At 44.3% G+C, this 25,647-nt stretch overlaps 1 protein-coding gene across 1 annotated transcript in view; it reads right to left on the bottom strand.

The window, feature by feature from the left end:
* Positions 1-25,647, bottom strand: part of Tbc1d8-9 (TBC1 domain family member 8/9) — a 124,608-nt gene that overhangs the window by 65,001 nt on the left and 33,960 nt on the right. The window contains exons 10-14 of the mRNA XM_037430567.2: positions 23,396-23,528; positions 21,416-21,526; positions 15,982-16,070; positions 13,597-13,640; positions 2,117-2,246 (exon numbers count right to left, since the gene is read on the bottom strand). Of these exons, the coding sequence (XP_037286464.1) occupies positions 2,117-2,246; positions 13,597-13,640; positions 15,982-16,070; positions 21,416-21,526; positions 23,396-23,528 (507 nt within the window). The remainder of the gene's footprint in view (positions 1-2,116; positions 2,247-13,596; positions 13,641-15,981; positions 16,071-21,415; positions 21,527-23,395; positions 23,529-25,647) is intronic.

Below are 25,647 nucleotides of genomic sequence, written 5' to 3'. Positions count from 1 at the left end.
GAAAAACGGAATTACCATGTGCCACGACATTATAAGACCATCACATGCAACTCTTCGGTGCACATTACGCCACTGTGTTATACGTCTGGCATCTTGTGCTAAATTTCCTAGTTTAATTCAAGTAAATTAGCTATAGTTGTCTTGTTGAGAGACTTTATTTCTTTTCTTTCAATAGATCGGGGAGCACGGGACTAAAATCTCGAGGGATTGACAAAGTACCGACCCAGCCACAAGTTGGCAAAGCAACAATACACGACAGATATTCATACATGTAGAATAAAAAATGAACTTTACAATTATAAAATGACATTAAGTACGAATACAAAAGTTGTGAAACAAAGCTCCGCAAATAGAAAGCGAGGGAATACATATGTATCATGACGTGGCATGAACATGAAAAGAAAAAGTCAATAAGTAGAGTGACGAAAATTCCAGGAGATCTACTATTCAGGAAAGTGAATGAGCTGAGCGAAGCATCTAATGGGACAATTTCGATTATTTAAAATTGCATATATTAAACCGTAGTGGAGGACTCCGGAAATTCCGATCACCTGGGGTTCTTTAACATGCACCTAAATCTGAGAATGAGCAACTGTACGCCACTAAAACTGTTACATTCGGTGGCCGATAATGAACGCAAAGTGAGTAAAGTTGCAGCTTGCGCAAGATTATGCATTCGGAACAGCGAAACGGGGCTCTTATATTAAAATTTTCACTCATGATTGAACGCATTTAGTGTGTTCAAATTATTATGAAGCCTTATTGTGATTAGCATCTCTCGGCACACCTGCAGCTCCGCCGTGAATAACCGCAATATTATTACAGGCCAACTCCGGCGATTTTTTGAGGTCAGTCGATGTCAATGAAATTCACTGGGTACGTTCTTTTCCAGATTTCCGTCATTTATACCAATTTATAGACTTGAGAGGTGTGCTGATTTTTTGCAAATTAATTTCAAAGATTTCCTCGCAAAGCTCACTTCGCTTGCCAGCATTATTGGTAACAATGTCTGGGTGGCGACATGTTTGGCATGTCAACGGAAGTGACGCAGCTGATGCCAACGCTACTTTGGCCGCTAGCGTTTATTGTGATGGCCACAAGGCGACGGCGGAGGTGTCTGGCAGGGGTATTGCAGAGGGAAGCTTTCTTCCTTCCTGGGTGGTGTTTGGCCGGTGCTTCACTCATCTGGCTTTCACAGTTTTTATTCTACGCGCTGGCGGGACCAGTATACGGCCTCCAGTTCTTACCAAATAGTACGTCGTACGCAGAAAGGGCACCCGGTCGGGTTTCAGTTTCGCATCGTTTTGCTTATTAAAATCATTTGCGAATCTCCTGAGCATTTCAGCTATTGGTCTCGTGACATGAGTATCTCAGGAACATAGAAACACCATTACCTTGACATGGCCGAAAAATCCCCGGAGTTAAGCTGGCGTCTTGTCTTGCTTGTGGGCCTTTTCAAGAATGGTTTCCAGAGATGAGACTTTAAAGGGCTTAAGTGCTATGTACTGCCCTACACTTGTTCGATCAAAATGATTTTACCAAAAACAGGTCACCAACACACAGCATGAGAGCAATTTTCGTGGAGAGCAGCGCGCGCCGTCTCGTTTGTCTCCTCCGCAAAGTTACCCGCGCCGGTGCCTGCAGCGCCCCAAGCGGCAACGGCGCGCTTTGGGGACCGGTTTCGGCAGCCGCTTCTCACACCTCGCCATTCTAGCCACCCTACCATGGGTGCTGCTCCATCAGCCCAAGAGCTCGGATCAACCAAAGCTTCAGCTGAAGGCGACTGCAATGCCACCGCGAATTTTCAGCACTTTTTGCTACACCCGCAATGCTTGCCGCCTGCTCCAGTGGACTGACTCTCCTATTTTAGTACACTCTGGTGGAACCACCTTTACCGCCGTTTTCAGGTGGTTTACCCACTGCACAGTATGTCTAGCCATTTCTTTCAAATACTTTGAAATTTTCTAAATTGCACGTTTGTGCTGAAGGCAATTCAAATACAACTGTGGTATTCTTTGAAATGTTTGAAGCACTTAAACGTCTATACAGGCCTACCCATGAACAAGACAAGACCTCAATTTCAGCAAAGGCACTTCAGAAACCAAGTGGCACGCACCGTCCATACTCCGCAAAGTGCTCCTCCCATTGTTTCTCCTTTTGAGTCTCGGCTTCCTGGGCCTCTTGCGATCGGGGAAGTTCGAACCGCGACGCCAGCGACGCTTCCGGCTCCCACGATGTGGATGAACCTGAGGGAGCGTTTTTCAAAGCATCAAGTGAGAATGGCAGAAACCTACCGAGTAGAGAATAACTCCACTCACCCGACGCAAAAGAAAACATGCTCAGTTATTTACATAGTTAGCAAATAGCATCTCGAAGCAGGGAGAAAACGTGTGTCGTGTGCTTCCTCACATTTTCTTCTAACTTCGTGGCACCGTTCCGTAATTATGAATCTTTACTCTGCTGTTAGTTGTTCTAAAGTTTGTCATCTTGCATTCTTATCACTTGTGCGAGTTCTCAATTTTTGTTGTGTGCATATGCACTTTATTTACAAATAGACAGATGGAACAGAGACAAAAAAAAAATAACTTTGAGCTGTTGCACCTCAAAACTACGATGTGATTATGAGAAATGTCTCAGTGAATCATTCTGGAAACTTCCACCATCTGGCATTCCGTGAACCTAAATCTAAGCGGATCGGCCTTCAGCATTCGGCCTCCATCGAAATGCGGCCACCGCGGCCGGGATTCAGTTTCACAACCTTTCAAGCATCATAAGCACTTGACCACTGCGGCGGATAAAGCGTAGGTTAAAGAGTAACACAATCGTTTGTGGATCACAGCAACATTTCTAGTCACCTTGCTGCAAACAGTTTGTGCTAAACGGAAATATTTTGTGGCATATACATTTATTATTTACTAGGATTACACAGATGCAGCAGACACAGACAACTGACGAGAAACACAGGGTGTTCAGATCACAGAGATAATATTGCCTCTTTTTTACTTCCAGAACTTATGCAAGCTCGCATCAAGCAATACCGTGTACAAAGGCACCTCTTGATGACGTCAAGTTGTATCTGAATGTGTAGTTGTATCAAATCGATCCAAAAACGTAGGGTACGAATAAAACCGTTCACACATTCAGCAGGACTCAGCCAGGCACCTACCAGGAAAGTTCTTCAGCAAGCATCAATGCGTCGCTCTTTTGTTCAATGTATGTACTTATTTAGTCACTGAGATTAACACCTGCAAGACGCTCGATATCATAGCAAATATCGCATGTTCGACGTCGCCACGAAATCTTCATTGTCGCAACTGGCATTGTATGCGAATATATCGACCGCAGGATAAAAGAATCTTGAGCAATCTCTAAAGCAAATTTTGCAGCAATCTCCAAATTAGAGGGGCCCGGTGACACTTTTTGAATGTGGTCAGAAAATGCTCTCGATTCGTAAGTAAGGCCCCAATGAACATGTGAGCCAAACAATATAGTGTAGCATGCGACAGGGTCAGTTAAGTTTCAATTAAGTTTCAAAATGCACTAGCAATCACTCACTCTGCCCTTGAGAAATCATTCTATGTACTTGAAATCAACCACTCCGTTTACACGAAAGCAGATGAACACAATCACAGGTTGACTTGAGCATCGCAAACTGCATAGCTGAGGGGGAACGTGGCAATGGAAATGGTAAATTTGGTCAAAACGCTCAATTTTTCAATTCTTTTCTGTAATTCTGAGACGATGCTTTACATCGTGGTGAAAGATTAGACCAAAATAAGCAGTACAAGTTAAAAAAAGAAGCATTTTACTAGTGGGCTGTCATCAAAAGCTATAAGAAAACTGGGCTTTAGAAAATGCGAATATGTAGCTTTCCCTCAGCGTAATGCCATCATATTGTCATCATCATAAAGAAGACAGATTGGAGCTCAAGACAGCCACAAAGCTGCATTTCTCCAATGAAAAATAAAACCCAGTTGCCTTCGAGTTCCCTTTTTTTTAAAGCTTCTAGCTGCGATTTCCTTAAGCTCGCTCCATTTTCTCAGCTTTCATTTTTTGAGTAGTTGCTGTCAGCCATCCCTGTGCCACTCCGCAAAAGATGAAGATATCGCCATTCATGTTTCCTGCTCTTAGATTCTGAGACATTGGTGAGTGCCATGATGCTGTCCATGTTTGTGTGCACATCATAAAGATTTTCGTAATTGGCTTTTTGTAAAAGTTGTTAGTAAGACAATATACCCAGAATATTTCAAAAATTATTTTGTGGGCTTACTTAAATAATAAAATATAAACTTATTAAAAATAAAATTTAACTTACATATTATTGACTTAGTGAGTATAAACCCCACAGTTGATTTCTTTATATATGCAGATGATAGCACTATATTCTTCACTGGAAAAGATGTGAACTAACTAATTATCAGATGTAAAGCACAGTTAATGAAACTATAAAGTTTCATCTTAGTTTGGCAGCAGTGCCTCAATGATGCAGAGACTAATCGACATACTCTCATTTCGCAGTGGGACGAATATCTTTCAAGCATGTTTCAAGCCTGCTATCACCGTCCGCCACAGGAAGGTGACATCAAGCGGTGCTGCTGCTCTACACGTGGCAAGAATGTCGCATGTTCAAGCGTCAGCAACACTTTGTTCGGCAGCAGTGCGTCAACGGTGCACACACTAATCGACATACTGTCATTTCGCAGGTAAGCACAATTTTTTTGTGCTTCTAAGCCCTTAGTACTTAAATTTTTTCTTTTTCGTCATTGTCAAAGAAGAAACGTCGTCATTGTCAAAGAATGTTCTGTTTCTAGCAATAACTTTGAAGTTCTAAGGGTGCTTAGCCGATCCAATATATTTTGTGTTGCCTACCGCCCACCTGACACCGATATTCACACTTCTCAGTTTTCTTGAAGAATATTTCGACTTCATTCGAGCCAACAAATATACGGTTTTTCTTTGTGGTGATTTTAATATAGACACGTTGAACACTTCAAGGGCTCAGACTAAGCTGTCAGAACTATTGCAATCAAATGGATTTGTCAATACTATAAAACATTCTACCCGCATTACTCAGACATCCAATACCCTTATCGATCTCTTCATCAATAACAGTGATAAAAAGATTTTCTGTGGCTGTCTAATTGCAAGCGACCTAAGTGACCATCTTCCCATCTTTACTATAATCGAAAATGAAGCGACAGCTAAGCAATACTCTAAGCCATTGCAGCGTTTTCAAGAATTAAATAAGAAATAGACAGCGTATCTCTGGATGCCTTCCGTAACGAAGTCAAAGCTCATAACTGGCACTTCGTTCTCAAACAACATGACTCAATTTCCATGTACGAGACTCATTGCTGAACTAAAGACAATGTACAACAAACATTTCTCATTCGTTGTCAGACATGTAGGTAAAAAATCGTGAAAACCATGGCTAACCAATTACCTTCGCAGCCAAATCAAGTTGAAAAACAATCTCTATTGGGATTTTATCAAGACTAGAAACCCTGAATGGTGGAAGAATTTCAAATTATTCTGAAATCGTCTGAATGATATGCTAAGAAAAGCAAAGAAAGAATACTTTAACAAGCATTTCTCTGTAGCGTAAAACACTGATCTGCTGTGGAAATGACTAAACAACATAATTCATCCTACGACAGACCATGCAATTTCAAGCCTTTGTATAAATGGTCTGACAAAAATTGGTTCAGACTTATCAAATGCACTCAATGATCATTTCATTGCGGTAGGCCAGTCTAATGCATACAACGTTTCACCATATCCTATTCATGGCACTAGCGCATTACATTCCAGCATGGTGTTCTTCCCCACAACGGAGAGTGAGGTTTATCAATGTATTCAAGGGCTTAAAAACTACAAGATCACTTGATCCTAACGACATGATGCAAGTTCGCCCTATCAGCACATCATTGACATCATTGTTCCCGTTCTGACGACACTGTACAATTCAGTGCTTGAAAGCGGCTATTTTCCGGAAAAAATGCAAATTGCAAGGGTTATTGCCATTCACAAAGGGGGCGACAAAAATAATGTGGGTAACTTTAGACCTATTTCCATGCCTCTAGTCTTATGAAAAGGCATAAAAAAGATTGTGCATGCAAATCTTTTTTGCTTTCTGAACAAACACTCTTATTTCATTGGCCCAGTACAATTTTCTGAAAGAGAAATCTACAAAGGAAGCACTGCTAGCCCAAAAAGAATTCATAATAGAAGCATTTGAAGACAAAAATGCAGTACTTAGCATCTATATTGACATCTCAAAAGCTTTCGATTGTGTGCCACATAATATACTACAGTATAAGCTAGCACTATGGCGTGCGTGGCGAACCAATGATCTTCTTTGTTCATACCTCCAGCATAGAAGTCAGTTTGTCACGAATGAAGCCTTTAATTCCAACACAAAACGCCTTAAGACAGGGGTCCCCCAAGGAAGTACACTCGGACCACTTCTATTCATTGTCTACATTAATGACAATTTCTCATCTGCTACAAATTGTAAGTGGGTAGGTTACGCCAATGATACAGCTCTTTTTTTTTTCAGAGGAATACAACCGAATGGGTTGGTATCCTTGGCCAATGATGCGCTTGCTGAAGCATGAGCGTGATAAAAAAAAAAATGCTTTTGAGAATTAGCACAAAAGACACAAGTCATATTTTTCCGTACTCAACACACAGTCACTGAACTTACAAAAACTTGTATCTTGATAACGACAATTAGTATTGTAAACGAGATTAAAGCTTTTGGTGTTATTTTTACAGAAATATTGTCATGGAATAAGCATGTACAATATGTTTGCAACAAGTTAAATTCCTTCACTGCTTTGATTAAAAAAAACTGTCAGTTGAGCCCGCTTATACCGAACCTGAGCGTGACGCAGAATCCGTTCGCTGTATACCGAAGTTCGTAATAAACGAAACACAGCTTTTAAAAAAAAGTTGCGAGTGAAAACACAAACTTTTCATGCCCCAAAAAGTCCGTGATGCACGCGTTTCGAAGAGCAGAAGCGATAAGGGTGGTCTCGAGTTCATTTAAAACGACAGGGTGCTCGTCCGCTGAGGCCCGTGGCATAAGCTGCATGAGGCACTGGCTCCAAAGTTTCGTCGTTCTCGCAATCCGATTCCTCAAAATCACTTTCGCCACGTACTTCATTCAGAATGCCCCAATCCGTGCACGATTTCGCAGTGTTGGCATCATCATCGCCCATAATTAAACCATCGCAACAGATGTCCCATCCGCTCTCCCAGGTCGGAGTCGATGATGCGCTGCCACAAATCGTCGTTGCAGTTCGGAAGCTTCAGGCTCGGCAATGGGCCCGACGTCGACGGATTCGGCCTCACGAAAACAGTTTTGCGCGCATGTAGCCGTCACCACCACCCACGAAATATTCACCATCTTCGCAGCTTAATACCGGGATGCCCGAAGCGGCAAGTTGGCTGCCAGGTGGTCAACAGCTATGAGTAAGCACTCTGCAATGCAGCACCTAACGCGTGGATTACGCTCAAGCCACTGATTGATTGATTTGTGGGGTTTAACGTCCCAAAACCACCATATGATTATGAGAGACGCTGTAGTGGAGGGCTCCGGAAATTTCGACCACCTGGGGTTCTTTAATGTGCACCCAACTCTGAGCACACGGGCCTACAACATTTCCGCCTCCATCAGAAATGCAGCGCCGCCGCAGCCGAGAATCGAACCCGCGACCTGCGGGTCAGCAGCCGAGTACCTTAGCCACTAGACAACCGCGGCGGGGCTACGCTCAAGCCAAGCGGTCACACTTTCGACGTTTTGTTGAGCAGCAGGAAAAAGCGTGCTGGTCCTCCCGTCGGCCATCATGACCACACACGCAGACCAATAGTGAGCAAGACGCGCACACGCAACATACATGCCAGAACGTGTGGAACAGCTCTGGGCCCGTTTCAAATCAGAAAACGAAACTGATTCGAGCCAGCGTGGCGGGCGTCTTGGAGCGGTGGAGATGGGCGAAGCCACGGAGGAAGAAAACCTTTCCTTCCTCCATGGGCGAAGCGGTTGTGATCAAGAGGAGAGAGCAGACTTGCAAGAGAAGGGCAAAGAGTTACGATAAAGAGAAGGGAGGATGCGGCAGGAGGGCGACCTTGAAAACCAAAACACACAGGAAGGAGGCAGGTTGGGTAGCTTGCTTGAAAGGTCTGCGAAACTCGCACGTAGAAAAACTTAGAAAGAGTGGCTGCTCGCGCAGAAGTCAAAGCATAGCCGTCTGGATCGGTGCGCGCGGCCAGTGTTCGAAGAAACGGCGCCGGTGGTCAAACAACCGTTCTGTTGCACCGGCGGGTTTGCGTGGCCTCACGAACTTCAATATTTCAGCATTCGTCCCGCGCGAATTAACAGCCGTTTTCGCGCTTCCGCACGCGCACGGAAGGCATGCTGAGCCGAGTGCGAAGTGAGCAAGAACAAGTCCTAAACCCGAAACGAATCGCAAATTATCAGAGTCAGTGAGGTAGCGTACGCGTGTGCACTAGACGCAGACTATCGGATACAGTCGGTGGCCGACGATGTTGGCAAATGGTCTGGTCACTCCAGGCCGGTGACACCGACAGTACCAGCGATCAAAAACCGGTTAGATGGCCAACCAGTCTTCGAAAGATCGGTGGCAGTGTGAAAACACGGGCCTCGTCTGGCGATGCGGGGTGCTCAGAGTAGCGCGGGGACAAAGGACGGAGGGATGCGTAACAAAAAGCAGTCTGGGCATGGAGGAAGGAAACAACTTTCCTTCCTCCATGGGCTGGGGAGAGTGGCAACTAGAGGGTCGCGGAGGCAGGGTTGGCGTTTAACAATGAGAATGTATGGGCACCTCACTGTAAGTGCGATTTTGTGCCATCGAACCAATGTATATTTTCACTGTCACGCAGATATTGTTCGTTTTGAGCAAAAATTTATTTTAAGTGGGGCGGTTATATGTGGGCTCGACCATACTACCTCAAAAAGCTAAATGTTTGTTATACAATCGGTTATTTTTACCATCATTATACTATAACCTTGTATGAGGTAACACACCCTCCGACAACTTGAAAAAACTCGGTGTATGTCAAAAGCGAACAATTCCTGCTATAGCCACTATGCTACTCACACTGCCCCCTATTTTGAAGCATTCAACATACTTAAAGTGAAATTTACCTGTGCGTTTCGTCTTTTCTGTCCATATCGTCTCGCCATAAGGACTAACAAAATAGACTTCATCACTTTGTTTCGTTTAACAAGACGTCACTATGCATACGACACAAGAGGTCAGGACCTCTGGCTCATGCCTTTTTCTCGAACTATGGAAATCAATAAATATCATTCCAACTAGCTGCACTTTTAAATAAATACTCTAAATATGACATATTTGCTGAGACGGCTTCAATACTCACCATCTGCTCATTTTTATTGGGTGATGATTGATTGATTGATATGTGGGGTTTAATGTCCCAAAACCACCATATGATTATGAGAGGCGCCGTAGTGGAGGGCTCCGGAAATTTCGACCACCTGGGGTTCTTTAACGTGCACCCAAATCTGAGCACACGGGCCTACAACATTTCCGCCTCCATCAGAAATGCAGCCACCGCAGCCGGGATTTGAACCCGTGACCTGCGGGTCAGCAGCCGAGTACCTTAGCCACTAGCAGCAGGGCCATATCGGGTAATGATAAAAGTTTGTTATTCCACTAGCATCTCGTTATGATAATCACATGCGTATGCGTATCTGTTTAGTGCATGGCATTTCCTTTGCCTTCATTATTTTTTCCTTTTTTATTTTCTTCCTGATGTGCTTTCATTGCCTTCATAGTAGTCTGTTGGCCTAAATTATAAACTTATGTAGTATAAATTACAATATTTTCTATTGTGATTGTGCCTTTTTTTCCCTTTTACCTCCCTTTATTCTTCTGAATCGCATGACTGAATCTGATTACGGATGATGTTTCTTGAAAAATAAAATACTTTGTTGTTTAACCTAGTTTTTACTATATGTTGCCATTACATATACTAGGGCACTGAATTCAAATGTTATATTTCCCGCAAAGTTTTTTTTCTACTTGACTATTTGCTGCTGGACATTGCAGGGGGCCGGAGCTTTGTCAAGCCGCAGCAATGCGTTTTTTTTTTTTCTGCTCCCACATATTTCTCAAGGAGAAATATGAGTCAAATAGGTTGCTGTCTAAATGTTACCCTTCGAGAACATTTTAAATCTCTGAAAGGCCACTCCGACCTTCATCTAGCAGCCCACTGTAAGGAATGGGGCTGCGTGCTGCTCTTTGATGAGACTTCAGTGCTGTTTCGGCATAAAAACCAAAGAGTGCGCGAGCTTATTGAGGCTGCGCATATTCGCAAGATGTCCGAGTCGTGCGTCAGTGTTCCCTCTGTGACCATACACGATAACGAGTTCTTCTATCTAGGTTTTGCATGATGGGCGTGCTTCCCTGGTGTTGCCAAGGTTTTGTTGATTTGGCCCCTCGTGCCTTTTTCTCCTCCCCTTTGCCCTCCCTTGCTTTTTATTCTTTTCTGTATATATTGCCTAGGTCTTTCAATAAAGCTTCAGTTGATAGTGTGCACTTGTCTATCCTTATTCTCTACTTCAGGTTTCCATCTGTTTTTCGCACAGTACACTTATGAATGAGAAATAAAAGCTAATTTGATTGATTTATTGATTGATTGATCAGATAGGTCCCTTTAAAATGTAATTAAAGTGAACCCCACCAAAACAAAAGCAATTCTTTTTAGAGTCAGAAATAAACCTTTTTAATTGGAGCATCTAGTCACTTAGGTAAAAATATAAAATTGGTTAACAAACATAAAATCCTTGGAGTTATATTTTCATGCCGTTTAAGTTGGGATGCTCATTTTAATAACCTTTAGAACAAGTTTTCTGCAGCCGCCCATGTACTATATGGTCGTAGAGTTTTCATGCCGACAAAAGCCAAGCTACAAATTCATCATGCATTGTTCACCTCGCAATTTATTTATTGCAGTTCAGTATGGGCGACCACAATGCGAACTAACATAGATAAAATAATTACGTTACGAAAGGCACTTCTCCGGCACATTTCAAATATTGAACCTCGGCTCGCAACAAAAACATTGTCACAAAAATATGAAATCATTCCAGCAGATCGGTACTACGAATACTGTGCTTTGCAGATATTTTGCGAATAGAGAATACAGAAATTTGCTTACATTCGCAGCAACCTTAAAACATCACGACATACCTATCCATCTAAGAAACCCTGAACCTTGGTTTGTCCCGCGTTTTCACACCGAGTACAAGCAATCACTCAAACACAATTTTCCGAAAATTCTAACTACTCATGTTCATGCTACTAAATGATCTCGAAAGGAACTTAAGATGCATGTCGCCAACATGTAACCATGTACACGACATATTCATGCATAACTATGTAAATCAAATGATCATGTTTTCTTTGAGTGCTTTGCTATTTGTGCAAATGTGTGTCATTGAATCTCGCATCCTCTAGTAAATCATGCATCTGAGTGTCAAGTCTGTTTTGTACGAAAATGTTTAGGTTCTTGCGCTGTCATGTAGAATGCTTCCTGAGCCCAGTGAAGCTGCTGACAGCAGCTTTTAGCCACGGAGGACGTTTCTAGTTTGCACTAGAAGAAATAATAAAGTTGAAACTACAGTCGAATCTCGATAATCCGAACTCGAAGGGGCCCAAAAATTTGTTCAAATTAAAAGAAGTTCGAATTAATGCAAGCTAAATAAACCGAAGGCTCTCTATGCAGTGGCGCATGTGCATTGAGCTAACACACGAGGGGGGAGTTTCAAAAGACTTATTTATTCACAAATCACAGGACATCCGTTATCAATTGAAGTATTCGGTGATGCGCGTCTGCACACGTTTGCCTTGCAGCAAGTCAATTGATTTCGCACGCAGCTTCCAAAGCATTTCTACTTCGGCTTCAGCATTCTCCTGGCAAGAGAAGTTGCGGGCGAAAATGTCCAGCGCTGACACTTTCTAAAGATGACGACAACAATGACTGCGTAGCATAGCCGCAGCATGGCCGGCACATGACGAGAAAGGAGGAGCGTCTCCACGCGGAGAGCAGATCGGAATTTGAGAGAGAACCAACACTCCAGAGCAGCTCTTGTTTCTTTTTTTTTTTTTTGCTCTCTTCGCACGCGTGCGTCGTTGAAAAGAGAAGGGTTACGTGGCAGGGACGGAAAAGAAGGGGGAAGTGTAGCACAGGCGCATGAGAGACCCCTCCCCCCCTCCCCGTAAGGGGCAAAGGCTGCAGAAGATAGTGCCTTTTTCTTTTCCTTCAACCACACATTCATTCAACCCAGCAACAGCTTTTTTTTTTTTCTCCCTCTTTTCGTGCCTTGGAAGGAGAAGGGTCTTTACGTGGCAGGGATAGAAAAGAGAGAAGCGTGACACAGGCGCATCGCAGATCGGCATTTGAGAGAGAGCAAACAATCCACCGCAGCCTTTTCTTTCTTTTTCCTTTCCTTCGCGCCCAGCGTTGAGGTGTCGCAGGTACCGCCGCGCGATTGGGCAGGGTGCTGAGAGAATTTTTGGAGCACGGTATGTTCGAATTAACCGTCGCAAGTGCTTGCGCGTTCGAATTACCGGGCGTTTTCATTTATTGGAATACACATAGCTTTGACGGGACCTTATCATGAGTTCAAGTTAACCGGAAGTTCGAATTAAGCGCGTTCGAAGTATTGAGATTTGACTGTAATAGCATTACGGCATAGAATGGGCCCTTGTGAATATTCTTAAGCAAAAACTTAGATGAGCAAATGTATTAGTTAATTTTGGAATGACAATGAGAGTTTACCAAGCATTGTAACTTAAAAGCTACATTAGATAGCTCAAAACCGACTGTCGTTATGATATCAGCACAACAAATCACATCTGCATGCAAAATTTCATTACTTTACTTTCATAAGTAACAAGGCTAGTTTTCATTGCCACGTCGTTCCTTAACTATGGTGTCCAGCAAAGGGCCCATGCTATGCTCTACATAGCCCACTTGTGACCACCACACTGAGAGTGAGAAAACGGGCCGTGCATTAAAAAAAAAAAAAAGAACAGGCAGTTGCCAAAGTGACGAAACACACTGAAATATGGCTTCTTGTCTTCTCGTCATACATAACACCCCCGTGTAGCTTTCAGCATGTTCACTGACAAAAAAGAAAGAAAAAGCGCTTAGAGGTATGACAAATCTCTGCTATTCCGCTTGTACTCAATGGATTCAAAAAATCTTTGCGGCAGTCAATTTGCGGACGAATAAATTTTGATAGGTCACTCGATTATTACTTGGTAAACTGTGGTGGCACCCCATTAATTCTCTCTCGACAAGCTCATACCATATTACATTCGAAAACTTCCTCATTAAACGACACACCCTGAAACTCCCCATTGTCTTTGACCATACTTCATGTTTCTCTGCATACGGAACACATCCCATAACTTTGAAGGACCACAACTGATTTATGCTGCCCATAACGTGGCTCACCGAGCTGCCGCACCAGACCCCTTCTCCCCCTTCCCATTTTTTTTATTGTCTTGCAAGAAATCAAACAAGCTGCATACTCACTTGAAGATGCCAGGGACGTACTGTCATCCTCTGGACATGAAATTCTGGAGTTGGAGGCAAACAAGAACATTTGTAAACTACAGCTGAGCCTACTTATAACATTTGTAGTAGTTGAGCAGAAGCTCGCTTTTCAAGAAATGCACGAAATGAATAACGCTAACAGTGGCATCAACAGCTGCCATTTGAGGTAACACCAAAATGGCAGAAAGCATACTACAATATTTATTCTCATTAATTTTGTTAATAATGCCGTAGGCACGCATAATTACAGACTTAATATGCACGAGCTAACTATATAAAATCTGGCACTGCAGCCATTCAAAAACGGTGCCTAGCTGCAACTGCCAGTCATTCTACGAACACAAGAAAAATATTCGGTAAATGTTTCTGCATTACTTGATGTTACAGCTTTGTACGGGCCATGTTAAACTAAGGACACAAATATAGAAATAAGTCATGTTTTCATGACAGAAATAAGAAAGTTTGAGAGGTATAATGCCAATGTAAACTATTATTCGTAGGGGTGTGTGAATATCCATACCTACGAATATTTTTTTATATTGTTAGTTATTCAATCAAGTCCTGCTGCAATTTTAGTATTCTAACTATTCAAACTTTTTGACGGTAAATATACAAAGTCCGATTTTTCAGACTCCCTGGGGACTGCGAAATTGTCTAAAAAATGGGCCAGCCCGAAAAAAGTGTATTCATGCATTTTTATTACACCCAAACTCAAATTGCCATAGCTATGTCTGCAATAGCCTTAATGTCTCCCAGTATATCAGGCACTTTGGTGCATGCCCAAGATCTCCAAATACATTTGGTACTTGCCGCAAACCTCGCTACCTACTTGAGTTTGTGTCTCGTGATGTATGCCGCTAATACCAGCATTGCGTGGGGTATATTATGGCTGTATGGCATGGATTGGTTGGAAACAATGATACAAAGACTGGTGGAAGAGCCAATGACTCTTCCTGGCTTTTGCCTGTGCATGTGGGCACGTAAACAGTTGCCGAATGCCGCATGAAGCCGATCGTACATCCCCAAATAGGCCGACATCGTCGCTGCCGAGGCGCTAACTGTACGGCATCACGTGAAGGCAATGTGTCTGTGCGGCACACTCGGCTGTCTTGAATGAAGAAGTGAACGGCGGCGTGGTACATTTGAATTGTACACACTTCGCCACGCCACCTGCTCTACTGAGCTGTTAGCTGTGAGTTGCCAAGGATCAAGCCGTACTGGTGCATTTACCGCCTGCTGCCATCACGTCTTCATGCATTTCCGGTACGTCTCTGCAAAGACGTTGCCGCACTGCGCCGTGACAGTGGCCCCTTGAAATGTTCGGTATGCCTCATCCCATCACACTCTGGCAGTGCATCAAAGCTGCCTTCCAGGCTCTGCTACGATAGCAAACGAACAGACTCGCGAAAGCGTCGCTTAAAACCACCCAAGTGACAGATGCGGCATAGGTGAGGGTTTTAATTAAACCGTTTCGGACCAGAAACTTGGGCAGAAAGTCCGAAAAATCGGACACTAAAGAATTTCTGCATCCGAAATTTCAGGTATTTTTATACATTGATGTCTACAGGGTGAATTGGCAACTATGAACTCGAAGAGAGCATGCCCTTGTCCATCGCGTAAGTTGGGCCTGAGCAGGGGTTGAAAGAGGTCCAAGAGATGGTGCCTTTTCCTTTCATGTGTGAAGTGATGTCGACATCACATCAGTAGCCTTAAATCGTGTAAATATTCAATATAGTTCCGCCTCTGCATTGCCTTATGACAAGACAGCCAGAAACCCTTCCTCAACCGAGACAAGTGCTTTCACTATGCTATCTCAAAAATTATGCTTAGGGATCCTCTATAACTTTTTCCTGTAATTTTGCTTCGAAGTATTTGAAAAATATTTGAGAAATAATCAAACAATATTGAAATCAATGGGCACTCAAACTTCCACATTCCAACTCGCATCGCATCCAAAATTTTGCTACTCGCACAGCGCTAATTATTAGCAATGGTGCAAATTTTACGTAATCAAACTGTGATTGCCAAGTACAGCAACATAGTAATCGCTCACCAACCGACTCCATGATTGCCAAGTGACCTTCACTAAAACGTCACCAACCTGCACATATCACGCTCACTTACCTCGGAGGTCACTTCTCTCTTATAGTTAAATCGGGATTGGACCTACCTCTATCATGTGTTAACACTTGGGAACTGAAATGCACGTGCTCTTTGTTACCCCAGCCACATTTTATGCACTTGCGTTCCCACTAAGGCTTTTTGAAAAAGCGTTTGTTGCGCACGCATGCAGTTTTAATATAAAGGGCAAGAAAAAGTTAATGCACTGAAATCAGAGACTCTTGTAATAATGATAAAACGTACTGCTCGGGCTGGGGAATCTTGGCAAGCAGCTCGGATATCTTCTCGATGAGGAAGTCCCGCCCCTCGATTTGAGCAAACAGGAAGTTCACCTGCAGGGAAACGAGCATGTTTTCACAGAACAGCGTTAAAAAGGCCAAATGAGCACGTCGTCATAGCAAAGACACAGAACGAACTCACAGAACTCTTATCGCAACAGTTTCAAGAAAATGCTTTGTGTCTAACTACTGACTGCTCTCCATTCAAATTTCTCAATTAAGTTCAAAGGGATACTACAAAGCAAAACAATTTTTCGAGTATTAGTGAAGTACAATATCACAATCCCAAAACACCACTCTTACTGTGAAATGACACTTGCCAAGCAAGAAAATGAGGGTGAGGACGCCACCTCGTGATTCCTGCACCAAACACCGTGACGTCATAAATTTTGCAGGCATCTAGTGGTTCCTACGTGGCTTCTAATCAATAAAAAAACGACGCACATTGTTATTTGTGGGTGCCATAGAGCTAGCATACAATGTTTCAGAAAATTTGATCCAGCTAATATTGCAAAAATGCAAGAAATACATTTGGAAGTTTTAGACGTCACACACAGAGAGTTCAGCATGAAATTATGAATTGAAACTTGGAACTTGATTTTCTTCGCTTGTAGTGAACTTATGGCAGTTTAACACATGGCATTAGAGTTCTCACGAGTGCAGTTTGTCAATCTAAACCAAGTCATTATTTTTTTTTAGGGTCCCTCTAAACATTTATAAGTACTTGGAGAAAAAGCACCAGCATAATTTATTGCCCGGTCATCGGTGAGGAATGAAATAATGCACTGCTTTGCACGGAGATGTGAGCCATTGGCGAAACGTGCTCTGGTTTTGCCAACGATGCGGATAAAAGAACTGTTAGTGAAAAACGAACGCAGTGGCTTTTTCTATGCTTCAAATGCTTGAAACCAATTTGTAATGTGACTTAAACTGCAAAGGGGAAAGAATTTTTCAAATCAATTGCGAGCTTGCAAGGTCACTTTTGCTGCAACAATTGCCCAATGCTTTACAAGTTGCTGGCAGTTTAGTTGTGAATTCAGGCAGTGAACGCCACTATAGTTTCAGCTAGATGCTTTCACAATCCTGCACATGTAGCCACGTGTGTACATGTTGCACAACCACAAGACAGAGCTGGCAACACTAAAGGCGCCCTGCATAAGTTTTTGAGCATGACCAGAAAACGCTATCGATCGGTATTCGAGTCTCCCGAGAACACACAACGCGAAGGTTATAGGACAGCATGCGGCCTAGAATTCCCAATAAACTCTCAAAGTCAACTATGGATTGCTTTCTCTTCTTGAATGATATGTGGCCTTCAACGTCCCAAAACCACCACATGATTATAAGAGACGCTGTAGTGGAGGGCTTCGGAAATTTTGACCACCTGGGGTTTTTTAAGTGCACTGAGTACACGGGCCTGAAACATTTTTGCCTCCATTGGAAATGAAGCCGCCGCAGCCGGGATTCTTGCTTTCTCTTCTCTCAACAAACGACGGTACTAACTTAAAAATCACTCGTCACAGCCGTTTTATCAGCCGTTGGCCGATTTGAACACGGCGCGCTCTGTCGTTACAGAGATCGCTGTGGGAGGCCGCGACTTGTCCACGCGTGCACGTGCGATCGCACTGAAGAAGCCGCGTATTCGTAAAAAAAAAAAAAAGTGCTCAAGGTCACAAGGTGCGTGTTACGTATTTTCTTCACCCGTGCCATCCCTTCCTGCTTGACTTCCAGCGTTTTCCTTGAGACGAGAGAAGAGAGAATGTGGTTGCAGCGTGCAACGAATCTGTAACTCCGCTCGTACTGGACGGATTCTAAAAAGTTTTGCGGCAGTGAATTTGTGAGGCAATGAGCTCCTTTAGTGAATCCATTCCACAGCTGCTTAAAAAAGTGTTCCAGGGCGCCTTTAAATATGATTTCGATGTAAGTGTGATGCAACAGCGTGGAGTACTATGGCCGTCTTGCTGGGGCAATGCTGAGGTGTTGCTTTTGCGACTGCGACAGCCTTTTGTAATGTTTAATTTGCCACATGTGACATTAATTGAAAGTGAGTATGTGCTTCTTTGCCACAATTTGCCAACTCAACCCTGCAGGGATGGCTAAGTGGCTGCAAGTTCAATTCCTTGGTCTGCCGACTGAATTCTGATGACAGGCCCATCAGAATATCCATGTGACCTGTTTCAAACGGATGCTACTAAAGATAAAAATTATTGCACTAGTATTTCGTAAATTACCATCTCACGAACCCAACAACAACACTATGGCTGCAGGAGGATTGCTTGAAAAGTCAGAAAACTCGCAAAAAAAAAACTACAGATAGTGATGCTGCCTTGAAATTCATGCATAAACTCGCCGTAAAAGATTTTGATGTCTGGAAGAGCCTACCTAAGCATGTTTACATACAGCATAAAAACAATGATGTCAGTAAAACAAAAGGGACACAGACAAGTCATTGACTTGAAACTGAAAAAATTTATTCGAAAAACTCATGATGGTAAAAAAAAGAAAGCACCAACATTGCACAGCAGTGTTAAAAATAGTTGGGAAAGAAACATTGCATATCACCTATCGGACCACATGCTGAGCAGATAGGCCAACGATGCTTGACTTACGCATGTATCACCCACATGCGTCTTCGTTGTTTTTATGCTGTAAATAAACCTGCCACCTTATCAACTAGCCCAACTTTCAACATTATCGGCCTATTTCAGTAATCGCTGAAAGTGGTTTACACTGTGTTCTAGGGAAGTTGCAGACTTGACATGGCACATTTCAGGAGGTTACATAGCTGTCGATCTTGTCAAGGATATAAAAAATATGGAGTTTTCAGAGGTAAAACTTACTCTTTAATATCCTCTGTTAATACTGAGCCTATAATGGCAAAATTAGTGACAGTAGGGTTTTTGAGTGGTAATTCATGATAAACTTACCGTAAAAACCAGTGTATAATTAGCGGTTTTTTCCTACCACGGCTCTACCATGGCTCCGCTGATAAAGTTCCGTCATGGATATGATGTTGTAAAATGTATACTAACAGACTGCAAAGAAAAAAAATGACAGCATATCAACGGGGTGAATGATAAAGAGTGGGGGGAAGCTAGGTCCGCATGCTGCTGCCGCACCGCTTCGGCCTCCCGTTGTCGTAATGTAAGGTCCTCGTGGCGCGCTTCTGCCTCGCACGCCCGCAAGTTCGGGTCCCCTCTTCGAGCGCGAGCCGCAGCCGTTGTGCGCGCATGCCGCTAAGCAGCCTTGTCCATTGTCCATTGCCGCACTTCTAAATGCACGTGCGCGCCAACACGCCACTTTTATTGTACTATAGTGCGCTCCCTGGCATATAGCGCCACCAAAGAACATGCGATCGTAGTCGTGCGATGTCCCTCTCTCCTTCCGTATATGTGACATCAATCCTCCTTTTCAACAAGTAACACCCTCTAGTGTCTTAACATTTGCATTTTTCAGCATATAGTACAGCTACTGCCCTATATGGCCGGTTCAAGAATTAACGAGGGGCGGTTACCCACAAGGGGGACGTACAAGCCGCACCCATAAGGAGCTTTGCCCCTAAAGACGAGAAAGAAAAGTTCCGTCGTCGGGTGTTGAACCAGCGACCTATTGATCCGCAGCACGCGGCGCTAACCATTAGGCCAAAGAGCGAACATTATCGAAACTGCTCACGGAAAGCCACTTATATACACCCACACACTGTTTGGCAGTTCTCAAAGCTCTGCAACTTCAGCGTGTTTTTGTCATCAGTAGCGAGATGGCGCGAAGTTCTCGTGTTGGGCGCGCTCTAAAAGTCCTCGCCTCTCGCGTTCTGATGAGTGCTCTTGTCACAGAACGTGGTCTTTCCTGAGCATGTGCTCATCAGACTCGTGATTTGAGAGAGCAAAAGGTCACTTCGTTTGCTGCCACGGCCGCGTTTACGAAAAGAGCACGCTGCTGACACACACGAAGAAATAAGAATTGTGACAGTAGGTTGCGTTTGTCCTGTGTATGCTTTTGCACTCGTTTCATGCATCTTTATTTCTGCTTGCACAGCGCGCTTAAGTGTTGAGCTGTGACAGCTGTTAGCCTGGCTCGCCTTGTGTATGCTCATTTTGTACGTGCTTACCGCTTGAGGTGTGCGCTTCATGCTTCGAGCTGCTCGCCATTCTTCGCGCAACAGGGATTGCTGTAGCCTTTGTTCCTTCGCCGTTGGGATGAAATAATGCGCAATGAATGCTAGACTACCTCTATGAAGACATGTTTATTTTCGAGTTATACCGCTTGCTAGAAAGAGGGATGAGCGTTTTTTTTTTCTAGTTTTTATGCAGAGTTCCAGCTTCGTACTCTGTTCAGATCCCAAGAAGTTTCAGCCGAGCACTTTCAGTTTCGGCATTGTCCGACGCTATCACCCTCATTAGGCCTCTGCGATGGGTAGTGCTAGCGTTAGTCCTACATGCCGATAGCCATGACTCTATGCAATGTGAGGACCATGACAACAGTACTCGGCTGCCATTAAAGGAAAGGTGACGTCAACTGCCTGAACCATAGGCAACTGTTTTGCAGGACGGCAGTTTGAGCACACAAGCAAAGTATTCGCCATTAGGGGAAACAGAAGGAAACCCTCTTTGTGCGCAGCGGCCAGAAAAGTTTTCGGGAGTCGAAAAATAGAGCATTTTCCGATGCTCAATGAGAACTGACGGACTTTGTGCAATGAAGCACTGTCAGGGCTACCATTAATATTCACTCTCAACACGTTTCAGTGTCAACTCCACAAGGCGACTGCTGCGCAACTCCCATGCAGAATTCACAATCACCCCGCACATCCCTACTTCGGGCCCTTGATGGGCGTTGAAATAAACCATTGAAGGACCCCATCAAGCCCACATATGGAGTGGATGTAAGTGAATAAGGTATGGAAAGGCAAAAGTGACTCCTGCCGGACAGCTGAAACGGGCCTCACCAGGGACGCTGTGCACATAAACCTCCGAAGACTGGGTCTGCACTGCTAAGGTGGTTACTCGTTGTGCTCTCAAGAATTGCTTGATTTAAGACGCCCTTGATGACATGAAGATGAGGTGCTGTGGGAGGACATCTCTGGCAAGGGGGTTTAAGAATAAAATGTGTCAAATGGCGATGAATTGGTGGGTGAATAAATGCATTTAGTTTCTGTTATTCACAATCTATATTAGGGTTTGCTTTCCCAGGAATACCCCTCAGACTATATGCAGGCTTTAACAGTACTATGTGTTTCGCTTGAGTGCCTTTTTGGCCACACGTTAAAGAAGTGCTGGTGGTCCAAATAAATCTGAAGCACTTTACTATGGCATCCTTGACATTATGATGCATTGAACAGCTCCACAGAGTTTCACATCGCATTAGCAACTAATCAAGAACATCTGCGACACTGGCGCACAGACCTTGTTCCTAGTGGTGAGCAGGAGTGCATTTGAGAGCGAGTGGTGACTGTCTACCTTCTCGGTAACCTGGAGTAGCCGCAGGGGGATCACCAGACACACCAGGTTTTTGACCTGCAACACGGAGACATCCCTGATGACACACAATTGAAGAGAAAGAAACAGCTTCATTACCGGCACAACGAGGCCGTTGAACTTAGCTTGCTGGTGGTTTGAAGGGTGGTGGCTAGTAGCTCACCACGACCATTTTGGCCCACTTAAATTGCTTTTACCCAAGAAGCTTTCTCAACTCAATCGATTGTGTGCTATGCATTTGGCCTTCTGAGGTGATGAACATTTCTTAAGCATGCTATGTTTTGTGCAGAACTTGAAGGCAAAAGCCTGGTCGACGTTTGATAATAGATAAAGTTATGCAGTGAGGGCCAGACTCACAAAACACGTGAGTTACGTTGTGAGAGACCGGAATTAACATTCAGGTTCTCGGTTCACTCTATTATCGATTGCATTGACTACTAAAGGAGCCTTGACAAGAAAACAATTGCACTTTTTTGTTGTTGTTGCAATAGGTAGCATATCATTGACTTATCATGGCTGGAAACCTTGTTTGCGTGAGAGCCCGACAGTAATTTTTATAGACACCTTTCGAGTGCCAAGCCGCAGTTTTGGTTTCAACGAGCACCGCGTTAGGCAAGAGCAGTTCCGGTGGCAAGGTAAACGCAGCTGGCCAGGTGATCACGCATAACAGTGACGTGGGCGCCATGTCCAGAAGTGCAAGCAAGCGGGCGCCGCACCGACAGCCAGCACAGCCAGCACACGCAAAGCCGCGGGCACAGAGGAAGAAATTGGAGGTAGTGCAAGCAACCAGCCAACACAAACTCACGATACAGGTTTGTTTACATAGCTGCCACATTGATGCTGGCGTTGCGAGGCACTAGGCAACTTGCTCAGTCGCGACACGCACTTTAAGACCGATTATAAGTAAGTTCTAGGCTACACCTTGTGGGGTCTCGAATTTGGCGAGCTACACCACCATGCTCATGGAGTGAACGAACACAGTGGACACGGTCGGTACAAACCACAGAACTACATACATTTATATAACTAATTTATAACAATGATATCGTCTGCCAAATGATACATCAATCATAATTAACACACTAGGACATCCGTACACACTATTACCATACACTCAAACAACATAACACAAGAGCACACAAAAGGCAGCGTCGCCAACGCTTCACCCACCACGTGGGCCTACCCCAGGCGGCCCGCGGTGCCGTCCACGTTGACCCACCGCGAGAGACAACCGCTCGCGGCAACCGCCACGCACAGAAGAGGCTCGCTCTACTCTCGCCCTCCCCCAAGGCTTGCTTCCACCAAAGGTCACCGCCGGCGCTACCACTCTACCACCCAGATGACAATAGTGGTGCTCAACGTGAACACAATGCCATCTATCGCCCGTTGATTGTCACCCCCAAAATACGGCTTCTGTGCGAGACACGTGCGCCACGCCGCACAAACAACTTTACAGGAGGTGTCAGCACCCCCATAATCTGCGCTTGATATTTCGTAGATGTTTATGTCTTTACATAAGTCTATCTCACTCATTATCTCTCTTTCGAAGTTCTGTGTCAGTGGTCCTTTAAGCCATATTTGACATCCTGTATCAAATGTTATGACATCCTTTGTGTTACGTCACAGCACGTCATTATCAACATAGGTCACACGACCTTCGTCTTAGTCACTGTTTCCAATGTTTCGACCTGGGGAATTGCCTTCATTAAGACAGTAACTAACTTTCTTCAGTAGCATTTTTATAGATATACATGAAGCTAACACTCTCCAAAATTCAATGAAAGAGAAGGATAGCCTAGTACATTATATGCACTGTGCTGAGCTGTGTCCCAGCTACTTTAGGACAAAAGAGTAGTGGCCGATATAGAACATCAACATAATATTATCTTGTCTTTTCAGGAAGCTCACCCGGCTCTCAAAGCAAATGTAGTTTGGCGACAGGTAGAGCTTCCCACGGACAGCCTGCTTGTTGTAGGGCGTCCACAGGCAGCACTCCAGGCTCCCGTCTAGCCGCTCGTCCAGCGGCAAACAAAACGTGGTCCTGTACCCGGGTAGCACACACACAGCTTCAGCAGAAGGTTCTTAAGGAAAGTATCAAGACGTTTCACAATGCCTCACAAAAATATAGCACTTGCTCACCTTTTTCTGCACACATAAATTGTTGTTCCAATTTAAATACAAATGATTAACAAATATACCTTGCTACACACACACACACACACACACACACACACACACACACACACACACACAAAAAAAAGCTTTTCAAAAAGAAGTATTAAAAGTGGAGCACTTTAGAGGCCAGGCTGTCCTATGCCATTGTCATTTGACTTAATGCAGGCAAGACCATGTATAAAAATGTTAGAAAAAGAGGAGGCAAGTGCGAAATAGAAAAAGAAAGAAATAAACTAGAAAGACAATAGCAAAAGCAATAAATAGAAAGAAATAGATAAAGCGAGTGGAAGATAGATACAAAAATAGAGAGAAAAAACTAAGAACAGCACGAGCAAACAGAGAGAAGGACCAAAGATAAACAAAGGCTGCTCAGCTTCGCACTTGCTTCAGGTTTTGCTCTCCTAGTGTGAAGCTGCTTTCATTTTTTTTTTCTTTAGGAGCTTGTTCGGCAAGCTTTTTATGCATGCCCCCTGTCCGTGTATCGTTTGCTGCTCTGTCGCTTTTGCTTTACCCGCTCACGTAAACGCCGGAGTTCTGAGCTAGGGTAATCAAAGAAGGTTACCGACGGATGCCCGACGACATCCAACTGAGTTCTTGGCAGCCGCCCGTGTAGCAGAAGAGCTGGAGCCCTGATCGTTGTAGCATGCGGTGTGCATCGGTAAACACCCAGGTACTCTGTTACCGCCTGGTGCAAGGGTCGCTGCTCAAGAACCGCCGCTTGCATGAAGCTTTTTAATACTTTGTTAAAGCGCTCCACTTGGCCGTTTGCTTGTGGATAGTATAATGTCGAATGTTTGACCTGCATGCTGCGATCTTGAAGAAGTGCCTCCAACTCTCGAGATGCAAACTGAGGACCGTTATCGCAAATAACCTCTTCTGGGTAGCCTTCGCGCGCGAACACAGAGACTAAGAAGCGTATTACTGTGCTCGTTGTCGTCTCACTACAGAAATGCACTTCGGGTCATTTGGAATAATAATCTACAAGCGTGATTGCATATCTGCAATCGTAGGGCGCCCTCTCAAATGGGCCTACGTATTCATGCCTAGTTTGAGCCACGGCTGCTCTGGAATGGGGACCGGTTGCAAGGGTGTAGCTCGCACCTCGACGCTCTTGTCTGCTTCCTGGCATATGCTACACATCTGGATAGCTAGCTCGACTTGGCGGTCCATGCCCGGCCACCAATACTTTTCTCGCAGCCGCGTTTTTGTTCGCACCACTCCGGGATGCGACTCATGTGCTGCAGCGATTACCTGCTGCGTGAGTGACGTGGGAACCACAAGCCGTGTGCCATGCAAGATCAGATTGTCTACTACAGAAAGTTCGTCACATACTTTGAAGAATGGCTGAAGCTCGGCCAATAACGATTTGTGTGCAGGCCACGACGATTGCACATAGATTTTGCTTTGTTGCAGTGCGCTATCTTACAATTGGGACTGCTCAAACTGCTCAAACTGTTCTCTGGTAATGCAGGAAGGCATTTCGAGAACTGATACAACCTCGTCAAACAGCGTTTCTTCTTCCTGGAAAGACGACGCGAACAGGCGTGAGAGTGCGTCTGCCACTTGGTTTTGCGACCCCCTGCGGTACTCGACGATATAGTTGTACCGTAGTAGGCGTTCTGTCCATCGCGCTACCCGCAAGGGGTGCCTTCCTGTTCCTTGGGTTGAAAGCAATGCCACCAAGGCTTGATGATCAGTGAGCAACGTGAAGTGGCGTCCCCACAAGTACACGTGCCACCGCTCGCACGGCCAAACACAGCCCAACGCTTCCCGTTCTCCTACCGAATATTTCCTCTCAGCTGGCGAAAGAACTCGAGACGCGAAAGCGACAGTGTTCAGTTTATGTTCGTCCACCTGCTGTAGGACCGCTCAAACTCCACACTCTGATGCGTCCGTCGACAATAAGACAGGAAGAAATTCATCGAACATCCTCAGTATAGAGCTAGATGCCAGCGCATCTTTGGTCTTTCTGAAACTAGCGTATA

The sequence above is a fragment of the Rhipicephalus microplus genome, chromosome 7 (genome assembly GCF_043290135.1).
Source record: "Rhipicephalus microplus isolate Deutch F79 chromosome 7, USDA_Rmic, whole genome shotgun sequence".
NCBI lineage: Eukaryota > Metazoa > Arthropoda > Arachnida > Ixodida > Ixodidae > Rhipicephalus > Rhipicephalus microplus.
Note: the sequence above shows the minus strand (reverse complement) of the source record. Positions and strands in the feature narration are given on the sequence as shown.